The sequence below is a fragment of the Daucus carota genome, chromosome 7, assembly GCF_001625215.2.
Source record: "Daucus carota subsp. sativus chromosome 7, DH1 v3.0, whole genome shotgun sequence".
Lineage (NCBI taxonomy): Eukaryota > Viridiplantae > Streptophyta > Magnoliopsida > Apiales > Apiaceae > Daucus > Daucus carota.
In genome coordinates, this window is record NC_030387.2 from 29626986 (window position 1) to 29652530 (window position 25545).

Below are 25545 nucleotides of genomic sequence, written 5' to 3' on the forward strand. Positions count from 1 at the left end.
ATATTAAACCATCTATTTCTAAATGCATTTCTTGTCCTCTAACTGATCAACTTTAGTTGCCAGCCGCCTACAATGGATTAAATACTTATACCACATCAAGTGATGCAAATGTCTTATTCCATTTTTGGAATGTTTGCAGTGGTGTGCTCACCGATGAAAAAGAATTTCAGTGTCTCCATTTTTGTTTCTTTCTTTTCGGATTATTAACTTCTAGTACATCCTATACATTTGTAAATGCATTAAGAATCTGCAGTCACACGCGTAGTATCCAGCCCTCGATCTATATATAGTTCCCAATCTTAAGTAATTTTTCCACAGCTGAAACAAATTAATACAAAAGACACAAAGAAATGAAGAGCTTTATTTTAGCATCTCTTCTTGCTTCACTTCTGCTGATTCTGATCAGCACCCCTGCCCAAGGCTGCAGTCCAAGCGGAAAACTCAAAGGAAAAAACCCCCCACCCGGCCAATGCAACACAGGGGACGGCTCCGAGTGCTGTAAAAAGGGGAAAACCTACACCACTTACAAATGTTCTCCTCCTGTCACTCAAAAAACCAAGGCAACTCTAACTCTAAACAGTTTTGAGAAAGGCAAAGACGGCGGTGGTCCATCCGAATGTGACAGTAAGTATCATGATGACAATACTCCTGTCGTGGCATTGTCGACGGGTTGGTATAATGGAGGATCAAGATGCCTGAAAAAAATCACTATAAGTGCTAATGGCCGAAGTGTAAATGCTAAAGTTGTTGATGAATGTGATTCGACTATGGGATGTGATGATGAACATGACTATCAGCCTCCTTGTGATAATAATATAGTGGATGGATCGAAAGCGGTTTGGAAGGCTTTGGGTCTGGATGAGAATATTGGAGAGGTTGATATCACCTGGACTGATGCTTAAGGAATTATGGTTATGTTTTATGTTTTATCTTCTGACTAAATAAGCTCAAAGTGATCGCATGTAATTACTTGAGCACGCGTGACAACTAATAAAGATCGAGTTTAATTGCTTTCCCGTCAATAAACATACAAGTATCTGAATATTCTAAGAGTTTATTTTCTGTTGTCTGAAAATCATTAATTAGTTTGATTCTCCACTCAATCATAAGACTATAAATCTAATGATTAAGAGTTTATTTTCTGTTGTCTGAAAATTATTAATTAGTTTGACTCTGGCTCGCCACCCAATCATAAGATTATAAATCATATCAGTCAAAAAAACACACAAGCATCTCAACTCTCAAGTTGTACACATATCGGTGATTAATTGAGCTCAACTCATAGCAAGTCAGGAATTGTTAATTCCAGTCTTGTTTTAACTTGACTAGAATACAGTCCCAAGAGTAAATTTCTGTTCACTTGATCAGAGGATACCAGTTTGGTATAAATGAAAGTAAACATTTTATGCTATATTAACGCAAAATACAGGATGTTCTCTATTAATCGCTAAAAGATCATAAGAAGAGGGAAATATATAGATAAGGTTAAAAAGGTGAACAAATTGATACGCATAATTAATAAAAAAAGTTAATTAACTGAAAAAAATTAGTTGACTATACAAAATCAGTTACTGATATGATGCTTTTTAAGTATTATTAATACTAGGGAATTATGCCGTATTATTAATACTAGGGAATTATGCCCGCGGAAGCGCGCGGAGACCCTGTATATTTTAATAAATAAGATTGTCATGTGAAGTTCTGAAAAATCTACATTAAAAAATGTGAAAATTATGGAATTTGCTCCATTTTTAAGTGGCTTGGTTTGATTGATTCTTTTTGCAGAGCCTTTATTAAGAATGTTGTGTGCAATATTAGATTATCACATAAATGTTATTACATTGTAATGCTTTCATAATCGGAAAAATAGAGCTTAGCATGTGTGCTGATTTAGTTATTAATATCATTTAAATTTAAATTTAATACATTCTCTTATATGAATCCATGTTTTGATAAAGCTACTTCAAAATAAAATAAAACAATAGAATGGGAGAACAGTATTAATCACCTAGAACTCAAACCAACATCCAAAAGAAGTGCTCAATGTATTAAATGATATGTTCGAATTATTCATTGAGTCATACAATCAGATTACTGTTAACTGATAAAAAAATCTCATTACATGTATCAATATGAAATAAGGATGTAACTATTTTGTAATCTGCAGATAGTGACTGATTTCATATTGAATGCAAACACTTCCAAGAAGATTTATTGATGTGGCGGGTGACAACATTCCCAGTAATGTAACTGAGAGTTTGTTGCTTGATGAGCCCGCTATGTGTGCTTAAACCCTGTCTGTTATCGATAAATAAAATTATCTTATGGAGTTTTGAGTATTAAACATTATAAAATGAAAAAATGGAATTTAATAAAATATAGTCAAATAATTATATTGATATTATGATTTGCATATGAGAGTATAATTTTGAAAAAAATTCGTTGTATAACAAAAATAACACTTTTAGAATTTATTAAGTTGATATTATCCTAATTGTCACAGACATCATTTGGACAAATAATTGATAGGTCATGTTTTATTGTGATTTCAACTATACTTTTAACAAATTTATTAAAAGTATATCATTTTAACAACATAATTAAGAATAGCCCAACGAATCATGGACACTACTGACTAGGGATGAGCGTGGTTCGGTTTGGTTCGGTTTCGACCGGAAACCAAACCGTAACCATATTTATTCGGTTTGTGGTTCGGTTTTGCTCATCCCTACTACTGACATTAACTAAAAAATACAAACTCTTAATCAAGTTGGTGCAATATACAATTTCTTGCCGACTATGTAATGCAGCTTACTAAAATTTCTAGCAGGTTATCATATAGAGCTTCCTGAATATCAAATGGCACTTGGTTAACTCCAACTTATGACAGGCTTTTGCATTGCTAAATTTGAAGTATGCATATATGAATGACATAAAATCTTATCAGTATAAGAGCATCTCCAATGGCGTTGGTTATAATCGTTGGTTAAATTGGATCTGTAAGATATTACGTAAAATTTGCCGAACCTGTAAGACATTGTGCTTCAATGGTATTGGCTATATTGGTTGGCTATAATTTAAAAATAGTATGTTATTAATATTACATATCATAATTATCAATACTACTGAGTATCGTGACCATTACCACAAATTTGCATGTTTATCACCCTCTATTGCAGATAAGCATCCACAGAATTACAGCGACCTTGACGGTTTAAATCTAAAATTGTATACATGCTTCTGAGCTGGAAAAGAAAGATAATAATATCAAATTAGTGCATTTGTGATGTCAATATATATAACATATAAAAGCAATAATCAAGGGAATGGACTAATGATTTTAGAACTCGATGTTGTGAGACTGACCACCGGCAATAATCTGTGAATCCATGGCCAGCAAGAATACTGTACCCACACAAGAACTCTTTGACAGGAAGCAAAGAAATTATGTTTGAATTTTGAAAAATTAAAAGCATAGTCTAAAATTAAAAGCATAGTCTAAAATTATGTTTGAACTCACATTGATATGATGCACTCTGATCAATAGTTGATAGAGGGACCTGACTCGTGGCTACAATAATAAAAAGCGCAGAATGACCATGACGGTGTAAGACATCGATCACAAATCAACAATTGCACACAATGACAATGCGCGGAGACTATTCTTACCTCTGCTGTTTTTGTCGAACTCTGACGAAGTGCCGATGGTCCTGGATCTCTTAATGCTTTCAGCGCGTCTTTGTAGGAACAAATCCAGAGCATTTCCAGAACCTCGTTGACGAATACCTGCCAAAATGTGCTGGTTATGAATTGAAAACACAAACACGTCACTAGTACAGAAAAGGCTTTTAGCTACGGTCAAATTAGGCCTTTAGCGTCGGTGTTTCAGCGTAGTATATGAACCCGACGCTATAGGGTGGTTTCTACTGAGTCGGTTAAAAAGACCGACGCCTAAAGTGTTCAAGCCACGGTTAAAAACCGACGCAATAGACCCTTTAACCGACGCTTAAAGTGTGTTTTATGCGTCGGGTCTTCAGAATGCCGTTGCTTAAAATTCAAGTTTATGCGTCGCTGGTCAAAGAGCCGACGCTAGAAGTCCTTCTTTTAGCGTCGGTTAGTCAATATGCCGTTGCTTAAAGTCATGATTTTTTGGTAAGTCATAAGCGTCGCTAGTCAAACGACCGACGCTAAAGAGTAAGCTTATAGCGTCGGTTGTCAAAATGCCGTGGCTTAAAGTATTTTTTTTTTTAATTTTTTTCCCACCTGCTGTGCCATATTTATATTATATAATACATATATTAACCCTGCGCGCGTATCATTCATTCATGAAATAAAATCCAACAACAAATACACAAAGTCAATAGCACTAATTAAACTTAAATTACAAAAACTTAAACGTAGGAATTAATCAATGTATATTAAGATTAAAATGTATTACAACCCATAAATCTTCTAGTGAAATTACATGTCAACACTAAAAATTATGAAATCAGTGCAGTAATAAGCTAGCTGCCTCGAAGTCTTCGCTCTCGTCCTTGGCACTAAAAAGCTTGTAGTGGCCATTACAGTCTGTCAACTAGCTGTATATATAAACAAAACAAATCAATAAGAAGTTCAATTATTACAAACGAGTACATATAATTTGTTGTACTTGATTATATAGTGGAGTGAAAAAAATAATTTAATTAATGGAAGAAGAAACACGGCTCAAATGATGAATGTGAGGCAATTGTTTCGCGAATACCAGCAAGTGAAGCATCTGATTGATTTTCTTTGTTCCTCTTCCGACCTACACATGAAAGACAACACATAAGTCTCGCACATACGGAGGTGCAAAGCACAATTAAACCAATCCTATTGCAAAATCATGCCTCTTTTGTACGAACCTGAGCCCGACAAATTAATCATCGGCTGCTGCGAACGTGAATCCATAGCCAGCAAGAATACTGTCAAAAACCACTCTACAAACCCACACAAGAACTCTTTGACAGCAAGCAAAGAAATTATGTTTGAATTTTGAAAAATCAAAAGCATAGTATAAAATGCATCCCTGATTACGTGCAGTTTCCATAATGGAAGAGAAGAAATCTGTATTTAGCAATCAACACAATCAATCGGGAATTAATAGTCGTGAAGAAGGCAAGCTGGCAAGGTACTGTATCAGTTGGTTATCTAGCCGGTTAAGAGGTTGTAAACGGGTCGCGCAGGTTGTAAACGGGTCGCGCAGGATATAAGTAACATAGGTATTTTAGTATATAAAAATTGGGTAAAACATGGGTAACCCGTGGATATAAAGGCAAAACGGGCATTGCACACATTAAGAAGATATAGATTAATATTAAATTATAATAATAGTTCCACATTTTTAGTATCATTGACCTTGCCCTCATGTATCCATAACCTAATAGTTGCATGAACAGTCGACTATGAGCGTTCTTCCGACTGTTTGACTTTAAAAAAAAATAATTGTTAGTTAAGTGAGTAATAATTTATAGATGAGAATTAATTTTAATTTTATTTTGGATTAATTTTTTCATATTTACAACTTATCATATGTACAAATTATTAATCCAGTGACATGTACAATATTCAAACTCAATTACGACTGAAAGCTTCAGAGTTCGTTCATATATCGGTAGGAATATTTTTCAACGAAGGATACTCTTATTGTGTTGTGAAGGAGTGTTTTGTGCATCTCCATGATATCCAAATATTCTGTTTTATTAATCACTATATCTTGCACATAAACAATGTATAAATTAATCTTTTTATGAAAAATAATATTTAAAAAGACTAACATCATACTAGTTTAAAAGTGCAGAATTTAACCGTAGATATTCTATGCATTTAGTCAATCGATCCTGTTGCACTTGATTTTTTGTGGTCTATCTTTATCGATGGACGTCTTTTACCTTTAACAGTCAAGGGACTACCTATTTTTATAAATTTTGATCTATCTTATTTGATTATTTACATAGAGTTGTGTTAAAGAGTACTTTATATATAGGGGCGGTTAACGTTTGGATAATATTAAAAAAATGTTTATTTGAATTAGAATAGAAATGAAAAATGACTTAAGATTTATAAGTGATTAAATTATTTCGAAAAAAAGTAGAAGTCCAAAATAAAAGCTAGCATGCTCAATTTCTTACCAGTATTTCTGATTTTTACACAAACGAGTAAAAAAAGTAGAAGCCGGCTTCTTTTTAGAAAAAAACCAGAAATAGTGTCATCCAAACAAGCATAGTACAAATCAAAAATTTGCATGCCCTGCAACATCTCTCGTGCTTATATATTTGCTTTTGTTTTACAATATTTTCTTTGCGAAACATATTACACGACAAACATTTATTCAATTAAAACTCTATATAAAAAATTTTATAACATATTATATACCGGACATGGTACAAAATATATATAGATATCTCATTACTATATATTATATAAGATTTTTTATTGAACATGTACCGAAGTTCGCGCACACGCATACATGTGTGTGTTTATATTTGTTTTATACTCCCTCCGTCTCTTTATTCTTTTCCTATTTGGGATGTCGGTACTGTTCATAACATGAGACAAATTACTAATTTACATCTAATTTATAAAACTAAATATAGTCATGAGTGATCTTGTTAGATTCGTATTCACGAGTACTTTAATACAGTGAAGTTTTTATTTTTAATGCTACTACGAAATGAAAGATATTAACGATTAAAAATGTGTGTTGGCAAACGTGAAAAGTACAAACAGGAAAAGTATTTAGAGACGGAGGGAGTATATACTAGTTAGATGACCGGTGCTTGGCACGGGTTTAAATAAAATTTTAAAATTTATTATTTATTGGAAGAATAATATCTTTTTAGTTACATTATCATATTTTTATTATACCTATTTAAATTATTGTTTTTAAATGATATTTAAATTATTGTTATTTAATATAAGACTTTCTATATATTAAAATTTGATCCAACTTTAAATTTATTTAATAACAATATGGGTCCATGTTTGATGGAGTTCACAAAATAAGAGTATTGGCGTCCAAAATTATTTAAAAATAAACTACTCGTTTCAGTTTTAATTCTAGTTGGAGTTTTTGTAGATCTAATTGTTGTTGTAGTTGTTTGGCAAACTGATATTGTAGTTTGACAAAATTAATTAATTTTCCAAAAGTAATTTGATATCAAATATTACACGTATGTCTAGAGTTTTGGTTCTTTTATTATATGTTGCAATATGGATAATGACTTCATTTTCTTTGAGTTTCTATTTGTCAAATCAGTGTTACCACCGCCTTATTCATCTTTATCGCAATCTTTTGAAAAACACTGAATGATAATAATTATTATTATTAGAAAAAATATGACCAAGTTTTTTGGTACTTTGGTATCAATATTAAATCTTGTTTATTTTAATTCTAAAATATGATAGAAATTTTATAGATTTGTTTCGTCAATTAAATTGTATGAGTTTTAAAAATTAAAACGAATATTTGACGTATGTCTAGAGTTTCGGTTCTTTTATTATATGTTGCAATATGGACAATGATTTTATTTTTTTAGTTTCCATTTGTCAAGTCAGTGTTACCACCGCCTTATTCGTCTTTATCGTAATTTTATGAAAAACGCTGAATGATAATAATTATTATTATTAAAAAATATATGATCAAGTTTTTTGGTACTTTGGTATCAATATTGAATCTTGTTTATTTTAATTCTGAAATATGATAGAAGTTTTATAAATTTATTTCGTAAATTAAATTGTATGAGTTTTAAAATTAAAACGAATAATTTCGTTGACATTATTATTCTATTGATAGGATATTATATTAATATCAATATGAACTCCTTTATTTATTTGGATTCTGAAGCATGATAAACTGTGCGGATAGGATAAATGTTATATTACAAAATCCTAAACACCATGGATGTCTTTTTACAGTAGGATAATAATCTTAACCAATATTGAAATTTTTAAGAATAAAATCCGAATCAATATAAAATTCTTTTCATAATTGTATAATAATAATTATAAAATTCTAAAAATGTATAATAATAAGTATAAAATCCTAATAATATGCAAATCTTTTCATAATTCTATAATGGTTATTGTTATTAAATAAAAAATTTATATAACATTGTTCAAATTAATATTGAAGTTTTTAATAATAAAATTCTAATCAATACAGAAGTCATTCACTGTCGTACTGAATATTGAGATCTTTAATAATAAAATTTTATTCAATATAAAAGTCTTTTGATATAATATAATAATGATTATAAAATCTTAATCAATATGAAAGTGACTGAATTTTGGTATTTTGGTACCGATGTTCCACCGAAACGTGGTTTCGTTTATTAATAAAGGGTATTGATGAAAACAAGATAATAGATAAGAAGTTGAGAGATAAAATTTTAAAACATGAGTAAACCATAAAGATCAAAGTCATTTTGCATTAGCATTCATTGTTACACATTTAGTCAAAAATAAATAAAAATTGACTTGTAAGCCGCATCATCAGTGTCATATAACTTGTGATCTGAATTTAAGAATTATTTTTGCATATAACTCTATTCTCTAATCATTACCCTCTCTCTCTCGCGTAAAAAATACTAAATACTAAAATTTATAATTAAAATATTTTTCAAATATCATGTATTACATTTATCATAACTCTATTATATATGATAGATTCTTCACATATAATAACTCATCAAACTAATTTATCATCAATAATATGGGAAGAAATTTGGGTAACCAATCTAAATCGTTTCTCATTACTCCCCCGCGCGTACATGCATGCACACTTGCATCAATAATTAAGTGTATACACCCACGATGACAATTCAAGCTATGGCATTAAATATGTCAACCATCCTATGGTGGTCGGTTGTATATCAACACAATGTCAACTTTGATATAGCTCAAAATACTACCTATAATGCCGGCACCTCAGAGAAATGGCAAATGGCTTGCAGTTCATAAACAAAGCATGATTGAAAACAAAAAAAACAAGGACACCAACTTGGAAATATCGACAAAATGTTCGATGTACACAAAACCAACCATGGCTCACTCTCACTAGGTGCCACTTGCAAACATTCAATTTGATTTATAAAAACCAAGTCCTGTTGTCATAGCATATGCAAACTCCTGATTATGGGGCTGGCCCTGAGATCTATGATTAAATTGCGTGCGAAAATTCATATAAAAAGGCTCAGTAACGTATAATCATAACTAAAAAAAGCTGGCCTCCGAATAATTTATATGACACGTCAATTAATGGTCTATTACAGAAATTTAAATATGCGTAAGCAGCCGGTTTAATGCGGCCTGTGAGTTGCAATGCTCGACCTCTAACTATTGCCAGGGATTGTTTTCAATTGTCAACTGGGAGAACCAGTCATCCAGACGTCATGAACTTATAAAATTAAATGCTGATGCCTTGAAATGATTTATATATGTAAAACAACCACTGTTGTAAAAAGAGAAAATCGGACTTAATCGGTAAAGTTACGGAACAAGTATTAATCAGAGATTAATTGGATTGATCAGAGATTAATCAGGTGATTAGTTGAATAATCAGATATTTAATCAGTTCAGTACGGAACAGAGATTAATCGGTGATCAATCATGATTAATGCCAACTTTTAGAACAGAGAAAACGACTAATAACAATGTTGCAAATGGATATAGTATTAGTCAAAGATTGTAACTTGTACAAAAAAATGTGTATCATTCATATTATATGCTATATATACATGTTGCTAGCTAAACTACACTGATATCATCAAGAACTCAGAAAAACAAATGGATTTTCTCTCAATGATCATAGCCTCTGTTCCAACTCTTCTGCTACTAGTCCTCGCGGCCTGCTCGATCCTTGTGGTTCGAATATTTTCAGGAAAATCAATCGGAAGTAAAAATTATTATCCGGTAGCTGGGACGATATACGGGTTGGCCTTCCACTGGAACAGGCTGCATGACTACCTGGGAGAAGTTGCTAAGAGACATGGTACTTTTCGCCTTCTTGTTGCGAATCACTCGGAAATTTACACCACTGATGTTCGGCTTATCGAGCACATACTGAAAACCAATTTTGAGAAGTACCCGAAAGGTCAGTACAATCATGAAATTGAGACAGAGCTGTTTGGGCAGGGGATCTTTTCTGTCAATGGCGCTAAGTGGCGCCAACAGAGAAAACTTGCGAGTCATGAGTTCTCGACGAGGGTATTGAGAGACTTCAGCTGTAAGATATTCAGAAAAAAGGCAGCTAATTTGGTTAGCACCGTTTCTGAGTTTGCTACTGCAAGTGAAAACTTTGATGTACATGTAAGTAGCTTAAATTTGATAGATAAACAAAATTGCATGCCATTTCAATACTCTGTGATTTTATGTTCGTTCCGATTGATATTAATTCAGTGGATTTTGGCAGGATTTGTTGATGAAATTTACTTTAGATTCCATATTCAAAGTTGGGTTTGGGGTGGATTTAGGGAGTTTGGAGGGATCGACAAAAGCTATATCTTTTATCAAGGCGTTTGATGACTCGAATGCACTAACATTTCACCGCCACATAGATCCTGTTTGGAAGCTGAAGAGGTTTCTTAATATTGGTTCAGAAGCTTCGCTTAAGAAGAACATCAAGATCATCCAAGATTTTGTGCAAAAGCTCATTACCAAAAAGAGAGAACAGACGGAAAAGAGAGTTAATTTTGTAAGTTAATTCATGAAATATACTTTTATTACTGGAATATTTAATGATCAAGTAAAAAAAGCTGTACCGGATATGCTTTTGCACTCGCTCATTTGTCTCTCAATTTTAACCAGAGTGACAAGGAGGACATACTTTCGAGGTTTTTGGTGGAGAGCAAGAAGGATCCGGAAATGAATGATCAATACCTCAGAGATATCATTCTCAACTTTATGATTGCTGGCAAGGATACTACTGGAAACACGCTTTCATGGTTTCTCTATGTGCTTTGTCAGAATCCTCTAATTCAAGAGAAACTCGTCCAAGAAATCAGAACAGTTATTGGTGATCAGGGGGATAGAGCCAGTGTTGATGATTTCCTGGCAAATGTAACTGATGAAATACTTGAGAAAATGCATTACCTTCATGCAGCACTGACAGAGACATTGAGGCTATACCCTGCTGTCCCATTGGTATTATATTTATCTATGCATTTATTTTGTTAAGACTGATCGGTCTAAAAATTTGGATTCCACTCGTATGCTGATGATTACAACATTGCTTATGAAGGATGGGAGATGTGCAGACAAAGACGATACTCTTCCAGATGGTCACAAATTAAAGAAGGGAGACAGTGTATACTACTTGGCATATGCAATGGGAAGAAGTCATGACATTTGGGGCGAAGATGCAGAGGAATTTCGGCCTGAGAGATGGCTTGTTGATGGCACTTTCAAACCTGAATCACCATTCAAATTCATTTCATTTCATGTATGGAAAGATATACATTTCATATATGCACACCGCACACAACAATTAACACACTACACACACTTATGGAATATATCTATCAATATAGCTTTGGTAATGCATATATATGTTTGTGCATATTATTAACAAAATTTGGTTGAATTTTTGTTGTGTAGGCTGGTCCAAGAATTTGCCTAGGCAAAGACTTTGCTTACCGCCAGATGAAGATAGTATCCATAGCACTGCTGCATCATTTTCGATTCAAGCTGGCTGATGATGAGAGGAACAAAAATGTGACTTACAGGACTATGATGACTCTTCAAATCGAAGCAGGACTTCATCTTCGTGCACAGACGAGAGCTATTTAAATGTTTTTATGATATTTATGAACTTCTTTGTTTGAATGTAAGGAATTATGAATGAGAAAATAGTATGTCTCAAAAAGCAGTGAAATTAAACGGAAAATTAACACATTTGAATTCTAGACTGTTACAGGCCTGAACAATAAAACACATGCATAGAACTTAAGTGACTAATGTTGTTTATGGTCAAGGTAAATGAAAATAGAAAGAATAGAATGAAATTTGAACTATAATTTAGTTAAACGTTTAATAATTTCGTTCTCTCCATCATGACATTCCCATCGCTCTTAACTAGAGCGCAGCAAGTTATTTCAGATCTTCATAAGGTCATTATCTGCACCTTATGGAGAGGCAAAATTCGACATGTGTCGAGCATGTGTAGAACTAGACCTGACAATTTGGTACACGACACGAAAACACGACATGAACACGACACGAAAAGTTCGGGTTTGGTTTTCAATATTCGGTACACGAACACAAAAATACATGTTGAATTTAGTGACGGGTTCGGGTTTTTATTTTATATACACGAATGTACACGATATATATATATATATATATATATATATATATATATATATATTTTTTAAAAAAAATAAGTATATGTTCGTGTAAATATATATATATATATATATATATATATATATATATAGGGGAGGGTTCCGGTACAAACTTTTTTAGTTAAAAACTTACAAACTTTTTTACACCATCAGATCTAAACAAAACAAGCGGCTGAGATTAAAAGATTTTGAAAAGGCGCGGTGACAGTTTTGTAAATAACTGCAAGCCGCTCGTTTTCTGACACATTAATTAAAACGCACGATCTCCTAAATATTTAACTGCACGAAACCGCCATAACACTCAAACGGCATTACACACAAACCCACTGCTACACACAGCGATTTTCGATCATCATCTTCAGCAAATCTTCAGCAAATCTTAATCAACTGCAAGTCTACATTCTCAAGCGAAGTCGTCGTTCAACTCTCAAGATCTTGATCACTAACAATGGCTCCAAAGAGGAAAAGTGATGAATTACAGAGCGTCGCTGGTAATATCTCTACATTATTTCGTAAAAGCTTTGATTTTATAGTTTCAGTAAATTTAGGTTAAATGTTTGAGATATTTGTGCATTTTTTTCCAGTTAGAGATTTTAGGTTAATTTTTTTGATTTTAGGTTATTCGGTTTAAAAAGTGTTGAATGTTTGATATAATGTTGAATGTGATAATATACGTTTTGAACTGTGTTGAATAGTAAAAAATGTTTTGAAGTATTGAATATTTCGATTTTTATTTGTTGAATTTGTACTTAAAGTATGTTGAACATGTTTGAAAATCTTGTTGGAATGCTGTTGCCAGTAGATATTGTGTTGAATTTGTGAATGATTTGTGTTGAACATGTTTGAAAAATTTGTTGCAATGCTGTTCTCAGTGGATATTGTGTTGAATTTGTCAATAATTTGTGTTGAACATGTTTGAAAACCTTGTTGCAGTGCTGTTGCCAGTAGATATTGTGTTGAATTTGTGAATGATTTGTGTTGAACATGTTTGAAAACCTTATGGCAGTGCTGTTGCCAGTAGATATTGTGTTGAATTTGTGAATGATTTGTGTTGAACATGTTTGAAAACCTTGTTGCAGTGCTGTTGCCAGTAAATATTGTGTTGAATTTGTGAATGATTTGTGTTGAACATGTTTGAAAACCTTGTTGCAGTGCTGTTGCCAGTAGATATTGTGTTGAATTTGTTAATGATTTGTGTTGAACATGTTTCAAAACCTTGTTGGAATGCTGTTGCCAGTAGATATTGTGTTGAATTTGATAATGATTTGTGTTGAACATGTTTGAAAACCTTGTTGCAGTGCTGTTGCCAGTAGATATTGTGTTGAATTTGTGAATGATTTGTGTTGAACATGTTTGAAAACCTTGTTGCACTGCTGTACCCATTGTATATTGTTATTGATATTGTGTTGAATTCTGTTGAACCTATAGTTAAATACTTTAATTTGAAGAACAAAAACAATGATTTAATAAAGAATATAAGTGATTAAATTTTGTCAGATGCACCTATTCAGGAAGATCCTTTACTAGCAATTCTGCGAAATCCTACAAGGACATCATCACAAGAAAGATATGTTGTACAATGTTTAACTGAAATCTTTTCTAGTGAGAAATCACAGAATGTTCAGTTATCAACATCGATATGTCCTACAAAATCACTAACTGGTATAGTGATGATCTCTGTATCCACCAGTACATATCAAACATCGATATGTCCTACAGAAGCTGCCATTGCTAATGATGAGGAATTTGATAACTCATACTTATCTGTTGAGTTACAGAATGACTCTGATGAATGGTTAGCACTACAGGTGGAAAGAGGTTTGATAATTGAATTATTTAAATGTTATGAATTTTTAATAGCTGTATTGTTCATATTTCATTATATTTTCTTTGAACAATATGTTCTTATTTAATTGCAGGGAAAAAGTCAGATACATCTGATACATCTGAATATCAACCTACTGATCAAGAAGAATCAGTAGAGACGTCAGATGAAGATCAGCTCATTTCTACAATGAGAGATTAGATTTTAAAAAAAAAGGGAAAAGCAGAGTCAAGTACTGGTGCAAAAAAAAGAAAGGAAAAAGGGAAAGCTAAGGCAAAAGAAAGCCAAAAGGGAAAGCAGAGGCAAGATGAAGATGAAGATGAAGATGATGAAGATGACGAAGAAGACATACAAAAGCCAGGTTCTGCAAGGGATTTCTCCAACAGAACAAGAACAAGAAATTCACCTTCAAAATTCTGTGAAGTTTTAAGTCAACTATCTGCAGAACAAACACAATGGATAAGAGCAACAGGATTTCATGAGCTCCTTAATTTTTCAATTAAGGAGCTTCCACATAGACTGGGATTTCAACTGCTCAAATCGTTTGATGAGGACAAATGTGTCCTAAATTTGGAATGTGGTGAAATTCCAATTACTGAAGAAGATGTACATCTGGTTCTAGGATTACCAAAGGGCACTCTTCCTGTTGAACTTGAGACAGATGAAGATTCACAGGCAGAAAAAGAGAAACCTTTTAGAGCACAGTTTGGAAAAAGTCATGTTAGGACAAGTGATCTTGTCAGTGAGATTAAGAAAGGCACTGCTGATGATCATTTTAAGACAAACTTTCTGGTTTTAATGGGGAACACTCTCATTCAAACAGTGTCGAACGGGCTTGTTGATCAGCGACTAGTTCGATTTAGAGGAGATATCAATCGCTACAGTGTCTACAATTGGTGTTCTTATCTTTTGCAGAGTTTAAAAAATTGTAAAAAGGAATGGGCAAAGGATCCAGCAACAAAGTACTTTTGTGGACCTCTGGTTTTCCTCATTGTAAGTATATATTATCTATATTTTGTTGAATCTAATATTACAATTTGTTGAATCTAATATTTTGTTGAATCTAATATTTTGTTTAATCTAATATTAAAATCTGTTGAATTCTTGTTTCCAATGTTGAACATGTTGAATTTCTTTTTGAATTGTGTTGAACATGTTCAAAAATATATATTGTCATTATAACATATTTTTTTATGTTATATGTAGTTGTTCTATGTGGATAGAGTGTGGATTAAAATTGAAACTGAAGTTGTCCGCACCATACCAAGATTCACAGCTTGGTCAGATAAAGATTTGAGAGCAAGAGAAAGGAAGGAAACTTCTGAAAATTTATTTGGAAAAGGAAGAATCAGGTCTGCAGATGAAAGCACTGAACAGACACAAGAAGTTGATAGAAATCTTGATGAAGAAAGAAAGAGAGTAAGTAAATATATGACTTTGTTTTTTTGACTTGCAATATTTTGTTGAATATATTAGTTTGTTTCTTTTCGTTGAAATATGATGTTGAATCTGTATATCAATTCTGTTGAATATGTTAGATTGTTTTTTTTAGTTGAAATATTTTGTTGAATCTAAAATTAAAATTTGTTGAATTTGTTAGGTTATGTCTTTAAGTTTCAATATTTTGTTGAATATATATATCAATGTTGTTGAATATATGATATTGTTTTTTACAGGAACAAATGATTGTTGAATTAGAGAATTTGGCTTTTATCTTGGTTGAAAGTCGAAAGCAATTTGATGCTGCAAACAGACAATTCAACAAATGTTTGAAAAGTTGTATTGATTACAACACTGTAAATAATAATGAAGAGTTTCTGACGAGGGTTGAAGCTGCCCAAGTTTTTGTCTGTAGTGAGGCTGACCAATTTGAAAATCAATCAAGGCAGCAAGAAAAAGAAACTGACGGAGCTTCTCAATATAATTTTGAACCATTGGGCAATCCGGTTTCTGAAGAAAGAGAAGTTCAAGCAGAAAAACAAGCTGAGGAAGAAAGACAAGTAGAAAAGGAAAGAAATATTCAGGAAGTTGAGGAAGAAAGAGAAGTTGAATCAGAAAAAGGAGCTGATGGAGTGCAAAAAGAAATTGAGAAAGAAAGACCTGTTGAAAAGACTGTTTCTCCGGTTCAGTCATCAAAAGAAATTGAGCAAGAAAAACCAGTTGAAAAGACTGTTTCTCCGATTCAGTCATCAAAAGAAATTGAGCAAGAAAAACCAGTTGAGAACACTGTTTCTCCGGTGCAGTCATCAATGGGAAGTGAGGTGATCAGAATGCTTGATGCTGCTGAAAAGGATTACCAAGAAAAAATCAGGGCCCAAGAAATGGCAAGCAACGTAAATGTTGTTGGGATAGCAACGGAGGCTGTATCTGGGCTTCACGATGAACGCACCAGTGATACTGAGATGCCTGTTGCTGAACACGGAGCTGATAAAGAAGAAGCAGTTGAAGAACAAGCAGCACCAGAAGCTCTTGACGTCAGTTCACGTAAAGCAGCACAGCTTGTTAAAAAGGTAAACTATTAAGAATTTTTAATATAATATAGTCGTGGGTTTAATATCACTTTATTCAACTAGTTCAACTGCCCAATAACCCATGTTCAACTTTTGTCTGTGTTGAACTTGGGTTCAATCCAGGTTGAACATAGTTTATTTCTATAAACCAACTCAACCCCAAACATTATCTCGTAAGTGTGTGATTAGGGTTATAAATTGAAATAAAAAATGACATCTTTCTATACCCCCAACCAAACCCTTAAGAGTTTTTGTTATGTAGAGATTGGATCCATTTTATTCTCTATTTTAATTAATTTTACTGTTTTAGTATATTAAATTTGTTTTAGTTCAACAGCCGATTAACCCATGTTCAACATTCATCCGTGTTGAACATGTGTCCAAATGAGGTTGAACATGGGTTACTTCTATAGTGATTAACTGAATGTTATAATGATCAATAGGATGGAAAGAAAGTAAAAATTATATTCAACACATCAAGAAGGATGAATGTAGTATCTTCAACTGTTCCTCCTCCACAGAAGCTGACAATAAAAACAACTGCCCAACCAAATGTGCAAAGCTCTGGAGAAGTCCTTCCTAGTTTTTCTTTAGGATTGACTCAAGTTGAAAAGGAAGCAGAGCTTGAAAGACAGCGAAAATCAGAAGAAGAAGCTGCACAGGTGGACAAGGGGAAAAGAATAATACATGCAGCTGAAGTGTTGAAATCTCCCTGGAAAATAAGGTTAACAAGAATCAGCACAAAGATTAACAAAGAAGAGCAAAAGTTGAAAGATTGGCTTCTGACAATTGATCCAGAAGGATAGTAAGTTTCTTTTAACCTCCAGTCAAATTAAGATTTTTGTTGAATATTGTATCATTTTATGTTGAGTATATGGATAATATTTAATAATATTTGTGTTGCAACAGTTTCCTTTACTTTGACACTGCAAACGCAATTCTGGACAATTCAAATTGCATTTCTTTCCAGCCGAAACAGTTGGTGACAGCACAAGTTGTTGATGCTTTCTGCCACATTCTGAATATGAATGAAATGTATAAAGCAGAACAATCACCTCTGAGACTATTTGTTCCTCATCATGTGACAGTAAGTGAATTGTCAATAGAATTTAAAAAGTAAAATATATCATTATACCATGTGAATAACATTTTATGATTACTTGTAGGTCTATGTTTTGAGACATTCAAATTCAGAGGAGGAAGAGCAACATTTCAAAAAGTTTGTAAGAGATTTTGATGATGTTCTCGCTGCTTATGATCACATCAAATTCAACGATGTTGACTTGGTAAAATATTTACTTCATTATTCAGTGATATTATATATATGATAACTATAATTTTAACTTATTTTAATGTTGCTGCATGAATGACTAATTATCTGTATATAATCATGTATTTAATATCACTGTATTCAACTACTTCAACAGCCCAATAACCCATGTTCAACATTTGTCTGTGTTGAACATGGGTGCAAAGGAGGTTGAACATTGGTTATTTCTATACCCCAACCCAACCCTAAACCGTATCTCATAAATATGTGACTTAGGGTTGAAAATTAAAATAACAAATGAGGTCTTTCTATACCCCCAACCAAACCCTTTTGAGTTATTGTTTTTATCTTCTACTGATCAGAAATTTAACAGTGGTGAACATGGCTACAAAAGGGGTTGAACATGAGTTATTTCTATACTCCAAATCAAACCCGAAACACTATCTTGTAAGTATGTGATAAGAGTTAGAAATTGAAATAAAAAATGACATCTTTCTATACCCCCAACCAAACCCTTATGATTTTTCATTATGTAGAGATTGGATCCTTTATATTCTCTATTTTAATTAATTTAAATGTTTTAATATAATTCTTTGTTAAATATCACTGTATTCAACTAGTTCAACAGCCCATTAACCCATGTTCAACATTTATCATTGTTTTTACTGTTTTGAGTTTTTGATTTTTAGACACAGCATTCATTATATACTCTATTTTTATTAATTTTACTGTTTTAATATTTTCCAACAGATTTTCTTCAGCATGACAGTTTCCGACCATCACTACCTCTTATGTTTCAACATTAAAAAACCAAGTTTTGAGGTTATTGATAGTAGTGCTCTGCAGCCAGATTTCGATGCAAAGTACCAGCAAATACCTCAAAATATTGTAAGTAATTACTACTTTATTAAAATGATCATATTCTTTTTTGACTTGAATTTGACATGGAATTCTCTCAATTAATGTATGCTTTTTAACAGAGAAACTTCCTTGTAAGATACATGGTTTTAAAAAATCATTCAAAGGCGAAGGACATAGCTTCTCTTGTGCCTGTTAGATTGGAAATGAAGTGGAGAACTGAGCACAATCATATTGATTGTGGTCTTTTTGTCATGAGACACATGGAGCACTACCAGGGTGTTTCAAAAAATTGGGATTGTGGACTCGCTGTTGAGGGAAAAGTCCAAGACCAACAGCTAGATGTTCTGAGGACAAGATATGCACACCAGATTCTATTGCATGAATGCAACAAACAGAAGCATCATGTGGAGTATCAGATTTTTGAAGAACATATGAAAAAAGCTGAATTGGAGAAGCAGAAAGCGAAAGAAAAAAAGGAAAAGGATACTAAAGCTCCTGCAAAAAGACAAAGACGTGCCTAAGCACAATTTGATCAGACTTTTAAATCTTTTGCTTGTAAATATATTGCTATTATGTGCATTTTGCATAATACATAATTCCTTGGTCACCAAGAAACAAATATGTAATTGCATGAATGCTAATTGATCTGTATATAATTGTTTCTTTAGTATCAATGTATTTTATATGTACTATTCTTCCCCAGTTCAACAGCCCATGAATCCATGTTCAACATTTATCTGTGTGGAACATGGGTACAAAGACAGTTGAATTCATGAGTTATTCTATATCCCAAATAAAACCCCAAACAATATCTCGTAAGTGTGTGATTAGGGTTATAAATTGAAATAAAAAATGACATCTTTCTATACCCCCAACCAAACCCTTAAGATTTTTTATTATGTAGAGATTGGATCCATTTTATTCTCTATTTTAATTTGTTTTAGTTCAACATTATTTATATACAAATTCAAGAATGAAAATATATAATTGTTTCTTTAGTATCAATGTATTTTAATTTGTTTTAGTTGAACATTATTTATATACAAATTCAAGAATGAAAATATATAATTTTATGCTAATTGATCTGTATATAATTGTTTCTTTAGTATCAATGTATTTTATATGTACTATTCTTCCCCAGTTCAACAGCCCATGAATCCATGTTCAACATTTATCTGTGTTGAACATGGGTACAAAGACGGTTGAATTCATGAGTTATTCTATATCCCAAATAAAACCCCAAACAATATCTCGTAAGTGTGTGATTAGGGTTATAAATTGAAATAAAAAATGACATCTTTCTATACCCCCAACCAAACCCTTAAGATTTTTTATTATGTAGAGATTGGATCCATTTTATTCTCTATTTTAATTTGTTTTAGTTCAACATTATTTATATACAAATTCAAGAATGAAAATATATGTGTTCAACATTATTTATATAGAAATTCAAGAATGAAAGTATATGTGTTCAACATTATTTATATAAGAATTCAACAAAACAAAACTTCAAAATAACAAATATTCAACTATACAAAAACTAGAGTTCAAAATTGTCACCCATGCCACTTTCACTGTTGTCTGTACTTTGTTTTTGTTTCTTCTTCCCAGCAGAATTCTCATCCAAATTTTGCATTTTTCTTACAGGACAATTCCTAAAGTCATGATAAACTTCTGTCTTGCAATACCTGCAAATCCTCTTTAGTTTACCAGAAAGTATAGTTGATTTTTCAGCAGCACTCTTAATTCTCTTTGTTCCACACCCTTTGTTCCGACATTGATTTGGAGGCTTGACTTCAATGTTAACTGGAATCTCTGATCCAATAAACTTTTCAACAACATCTTTCTTGTTTCCCACAACTAGCTTCCCTTCAAATTTCCAACCACGTAACTTCTGTTTTACATCTTTTAGACAACTTTGAATCAAATCAAGTGCTTCTTTATTGTCACCAGCCAACCCCATACACGAATTGAAATCAAACCAAATATCATTCACAATAACACTAAATTTCTCTTTATCATCACTTGATGTGCTTGAAACAAATTTGTTGCATTTTTCTCAGCATTTTTCATCCATCTATTCTGAACAAGATGCCTTGGGAGCTTGTGCACAGGAACTTGTTTTAATGCAAGAATCAAATGACTGCATGGCAAACCAATTCTTTCAAACATCCTACAAGAACACTCAAGTTTATGATTTTCCAAAATGTGCAAAACCTGTACCAAATATAAGTGATTTAATATCAAATATAAAATACATACAAACATGAAAAATAAATTACATATATTCAACACTACTAAAACATATATTCAACACAAATTGAATTGTATTTCAACACAAACTAAAATATATTCAACACTACTAAAACATATATTCAACAAAAATAAATATATACAACACCCCTAAGACATGTATTCAACAACCCTAAAACATATATTCAACACCCCTAAGACATTGTATACGAAATATACAATACATGCAAACATAGAAAATAAATTACACTAAAAAAGGCATTAAATAATAATCAAATGCAATCTACTAGTACTTCAGAAATACCTGAAATTCTTTAGCAGCTTTAAGATCATGTAAAACAAACTTCTTTACTTCAACACCACTCATATCCTTTATTACCAAATGGAAACAAGCATCTCGTACTTGTTTCTGGAATTTATAAAATATTTCACGTGTGTATAACTCTGCAGCATCCTTCTCCAAAAATAGTTCTGTATCAGTACTTGGGAACGCAACATTAGACTTATGATTCAAGTCTGAATTGATATTACGTTGCTTATCCATTGCAGTCTCAAAACGTAGATAAAACTGAGATAGAGTATCACCAGGTTGATGATAATGACTAAAAAATGAATTTGCACTTTCTGACCAAGATGTTGTCCGTAATATTCCTAATAAAGGATCTTCTTTGAAATATGCTGGAATCCATAAATGTCGGCATTCATACATATCACACAACCACTCATTGTCAGTCATCTTAAACTCATCCATCAAAGATTTCCAACCAGCTTCAAACTCAGATATATCCAAATTTTCACCCCATACAAAAGGTTTAAGCTTTGATAAAAATCCACCATCCATTGCCAATACCACACCAACCTAAAAATACATTTTAAAAAAAAAACTAACAAATATCAGGCATACAAATTTCTCAACATAAAAAATAGATATATTCAACACTACTAAAACACATATTCAACACAAATCAATATATTCAACACCCCTAAGACATGTATTCAACACCAATAAAACATATATTCAACACAAATACATATATTCAACACAAATGTTATGGAGGTTCAACAGAAGATACCTTGGATGGAAATTTTTTCATGATGTGCCACATACAAAGACGATGCCTTGTCTTTTCTTTATCAAACACATCAGCAATTGCTTGTTTCATTGCAGCACATTGATCAGTCAATATGCATAATGGATGTCGCCCCATACAATTTAGTAAAGCTTGAAAAATCCATTTGTAATGAGCTATATCTTCTTTTGAAAGTAGACCAGCACCAAAAGTTACACACTTTCTATGATTGTCAACACCACAGATTGGAACAAAAACCATGTTATACCTGAAAACAAATATATGTTTATTAAGAATTGAAGAAAAAAGAGAATAAGCTATACACAAAATACATTAGAAAATAACATAAATTTCTTACTTGTTAGTACTAAATGTGGCATCTACTGAAATAACATCACCAAACACATCATAGTTTCTACGACCAACACAATCTGCCCAAAATAACTTTGTCAATTTTCCAGACTCATCCACATCATGTTCATAGTAGAATCTGCCATTAGAAGAATCCTTCAAAGATTGAAATTTATTCAATATTACTTTTGCATCTGCATTCCCAATTATGTTCTTCAAGTCTCTATTCCAATTTTTAAAATCAACAACTGTTGCCCCAATCTGGTCATACCCTCCAACAAACTCTTTCATTAAACCAAACGCACGAGCAGGACCTATTCTGACTTTTGAACAATCAAATGCAAAATTTTGATGTGCAACAGTCATTGACCGGTTTGCCTTCAAAAACTTCTTACCATCAGCACTAGCAAACCTATGATTATGTTGTTCAATAAACAAAGTAATCTCATATATTGAACCCTTCGTATGTTTCACCACAATCATAGCAGGACATCCACATCTAGTAAACATACTTTTCCTCTTTTGTTTTGAACAAAATGAGCCATCATCATTCTTCTCACCATTTTTAGAATAAAAGCCTTCTCGTGAACAGTGAAAACGTTTCGATTGAATACGTCCATCTCGATATCGCTTCTCACTACCACGCCTAATATCAAATCCACAAGAACGACCATAATCAACATAAAAATGCGCAGCCTCATCTATACTCCTAAATGATTTTCCAACATTAGGTTTACTATCAACCATACAAGGCAACCAATACGTTGTAGAACCTGGAGATACATATTTACGCGAAGACAAATCATCAACTTCTCCCAAAGACAAATCATCATCTTCTATAGCCACAACATCCATAGGCAATGTATTAGCATCAAAGTTTTGAGCAATTTTATCACCAAAACCTGAAAAAGTTATAGAACTAAACTGAAAATCCCAAAACATTATATTCAACAGTTACACATAAACAAAGTTCAACATAAAGAAAACAAAGATTCAATAAATATCTTGTTCAAATCCCAAAAAGTACTCAAGTAAGAGTAATCATACAAAATTGATACTTATATTCAACAAACACTTATAATTACAGTCAACAAATTAAATACAATTATAATTCATACTTATAAGTACACTTATAAGTCATTATATTCAACAGATGCACGTAAACAAAGTTCAACATAAATACAACCAGAATTCAACATATTTAAGTCATATACATATCGTTCAACAGAATTCATACTAATATTCAACAAACACTTTATAATTACATATAATAATTGATTCATATACAACTCGTTCAACAAAAGTTAATCATACATTCAACGAAACAACAAACATTCAGATTAAAAAAAGAATCAACAAACTAAACTCAAAGAAAATCATGTCGTACCTGAATTCAAGTCCATAGCACAATCGCATACAAGAAGAACAATCGTACAGAGTAATAACCAAATCTCCACCTAAAAAAACAAATTTTTTATTATAATATTCAATCGAACACCACAAAACACCTCCAAACAACCTAATCCCGACGAATACAGTACAGGCGTCAAAGAAAAAACAATAAAACAAGTAAAACACATCAAATCGTATATCTCGAGCTGAAGAAAACAACTAAACAGCAAATTTATGTAAAAAAAACAGTAATTTACCTTCAAGTATGCGTAAATCTGTAGTCGAAAACCGCGTTGTTCTCTCTCCAGCTCAGAAACTCGCCGTCGTCTCTCTCCGATGCGTCTTCTCTCTCTAGCCGGCAAAAATTTCCAACAAACAATAATACGCTTCTGTTAATTTTTTAGTTTATATAGGTTATAACTGTTTAAACGTAAATTGACTAAATTACCCCTCTATTATAAAATTTTAAGTCAGCCCCAGCCCTAGGATCAAATCTAATCTGATGGCCCAAAAAAGTTTGTAAGTTTGTAACTTAAAAAAGTTTTTATTTGATCCCATTCCTATATATATATATATATATATATATATAGAGTTTTACTCCAATAGAAACCTCCTTATCCTAGAAACTAAAAACCAAACTGAAATATCACTAAATCCTAAAGCAAATACCACTAAATTTTTAAACAACCCCATCTCCACCTCCATCTTCATCAAACCCACCTCCATCTTCACCAACCCCACCTCCACTACCACCACCTCCGTCGTCGCCTCCTTCATAACCACTACCACCTCTATGCCGCCCACGCCCTCCATAACCACCACCTCCATCTCCATCTCCACCTCCACCTCCACCTCCATTATTTCTTTAACAACACAACCTCCACACCTCCATCTTCACCAGGCCCATCTTAATCGCCGCTTCAACCTCCTTCAGATTCGTTCATACTTCTTTCTCCACCTCGACTCAACTTCAAAGACGGAGCCGCCACTATTCCGGCAACGCTCCAACCCCCTACTTCAAGCCGCCCAAACCTCCGCTACAATCATCTTTCCTCCATCTCCACCTTCACCTCCACCATCTCCACCACTATCACCACCATCTGAATCGAAAACATGAACAGATCTGGAGATTCTAAGCTGGTTAATATCTGGAGATTGAGTTTTCACTAAATTCTGCAGCACAGATCACTAAATCCTAAAAAGATAATCACTAAATTGTACTGAGAATATCACTAACTTGTATTGGTTTCTAGTTTTTATTTTAAAATTGGTTTCTATTTGATCATGAACCTATATATATATATATGGTCCAGGTCCCTGGCAGCCGTATGCCCGGGACTGGTTAACCAACACACATATCTTGAACTGTTGGATGCATATCGAGCGGACATGATCATATTAAAATTTTAATATGATCCTGACCGCTCGATATATGCTGATTTCTTAGTATCAAGAGATCCAGGACATCCACTAGGCTATATCCCGTGTTTCTTACATGATTATATAAGTACATTGGTTTACCTTGAAGGAGAAAGGAGTCCGCTGCGTCTGAAGCTGAACTCTATTTTAATAGATTATATTGTCACAGTTCCAACGGCAACCATATTCCTTAAATTAGTTGTCTATTTTTTTTATTGAGAAATCGAAAAAA

At 32.8% G+C, this 25545-nt stretch overlaps 4 protein-coding genes across 4 annotated transcripts; 2 read left to right on the plus strand and 2 right to left on the minus strand.

The window, feature by feature from the left end:
• The first annotated feature begins 292 nt into the window (after positions 1-292).
• Positions 293-1044, plus strand: LOC108195674 (kiwellin-1). The gene has a single exon (XM_017362651.2). The coding sequence runs from the start codon at positions 351-353 to the stop codon at positions 900-902; it is 552 nt and encodes a 183-aa protein (XP_017218140.1). The 5' UTR covers positions 293-350; the 3' UTR covers positions 903-1044.
• A 2441-nt stretch (positions 1045-3485) lies between these two features.
• LOC135147963 (uncharacterized) lies at positions 3486-5289 on the minus strand. The gene is made up of 4 exons (XM_064082045.1): positions 4887-5289; positions 4745-4789; positions 3670-3786; positions 3486-3571 (listed from the first exon to the last, which is right to left on the minus strand). The coding sequence occupies exons 1-4, from the start codon at positions 5032-5034 to the stop codon at positions 3486-3488; spliced, it is 396 nt and encodes a 131-aa protein (XP_063938115.1). The 5' UTR covers positions 5035-5289.
• Positions 5290-9764: 4475 nt separating this feature from the next.
• LOC108195349 (cytochrome P450 704C1) lies at positions 9765-11913 on the plus strand. Its single transcript, XM_017362312.2, has 5 exons — positions 9765-10329; positions 10433-10714; positions 10828-11163; positions 11261-11461; positions 11617-11913. Exons 1-5 carry the CDS (start codon positions 9808-9810, stop codon positions 11806-11808), a joined length of 1533 nt encoding a protein of 510 aa, XP_017217801.1. The 5' UTR covers positions 9765-9807; the 3' UTR covers positions 11809-11913.
• An 8907-nt stretch (positions 11914-20820) lies between these two features.
• On the minus strand, positions 20821-24690 carry LOC108204107 (protein FAR1-RELATED SEQUENCE 5-like). The gene is made up of 6 exons (XM_064082046.1): positions 24152-24690; positions 23890-23959; positions 22510-23404; positions 22155-22419; positions 21386-21940; positions 20821-21045 (listed from the first exon to the last, which is right to left on the minus strand). Exons 2-6 carry the CDS (start codon positions 23903-23905, stop codon positions 20821-20823), a joined length of 1956 nt encoding a protein of 651 aa, XP_063938116.1. The 5' UTR covers positions 23906-23959; positions 24152-24690.
• Between the last annotated feature and the right edge of the window lie 855 nt (positions 24691-25545).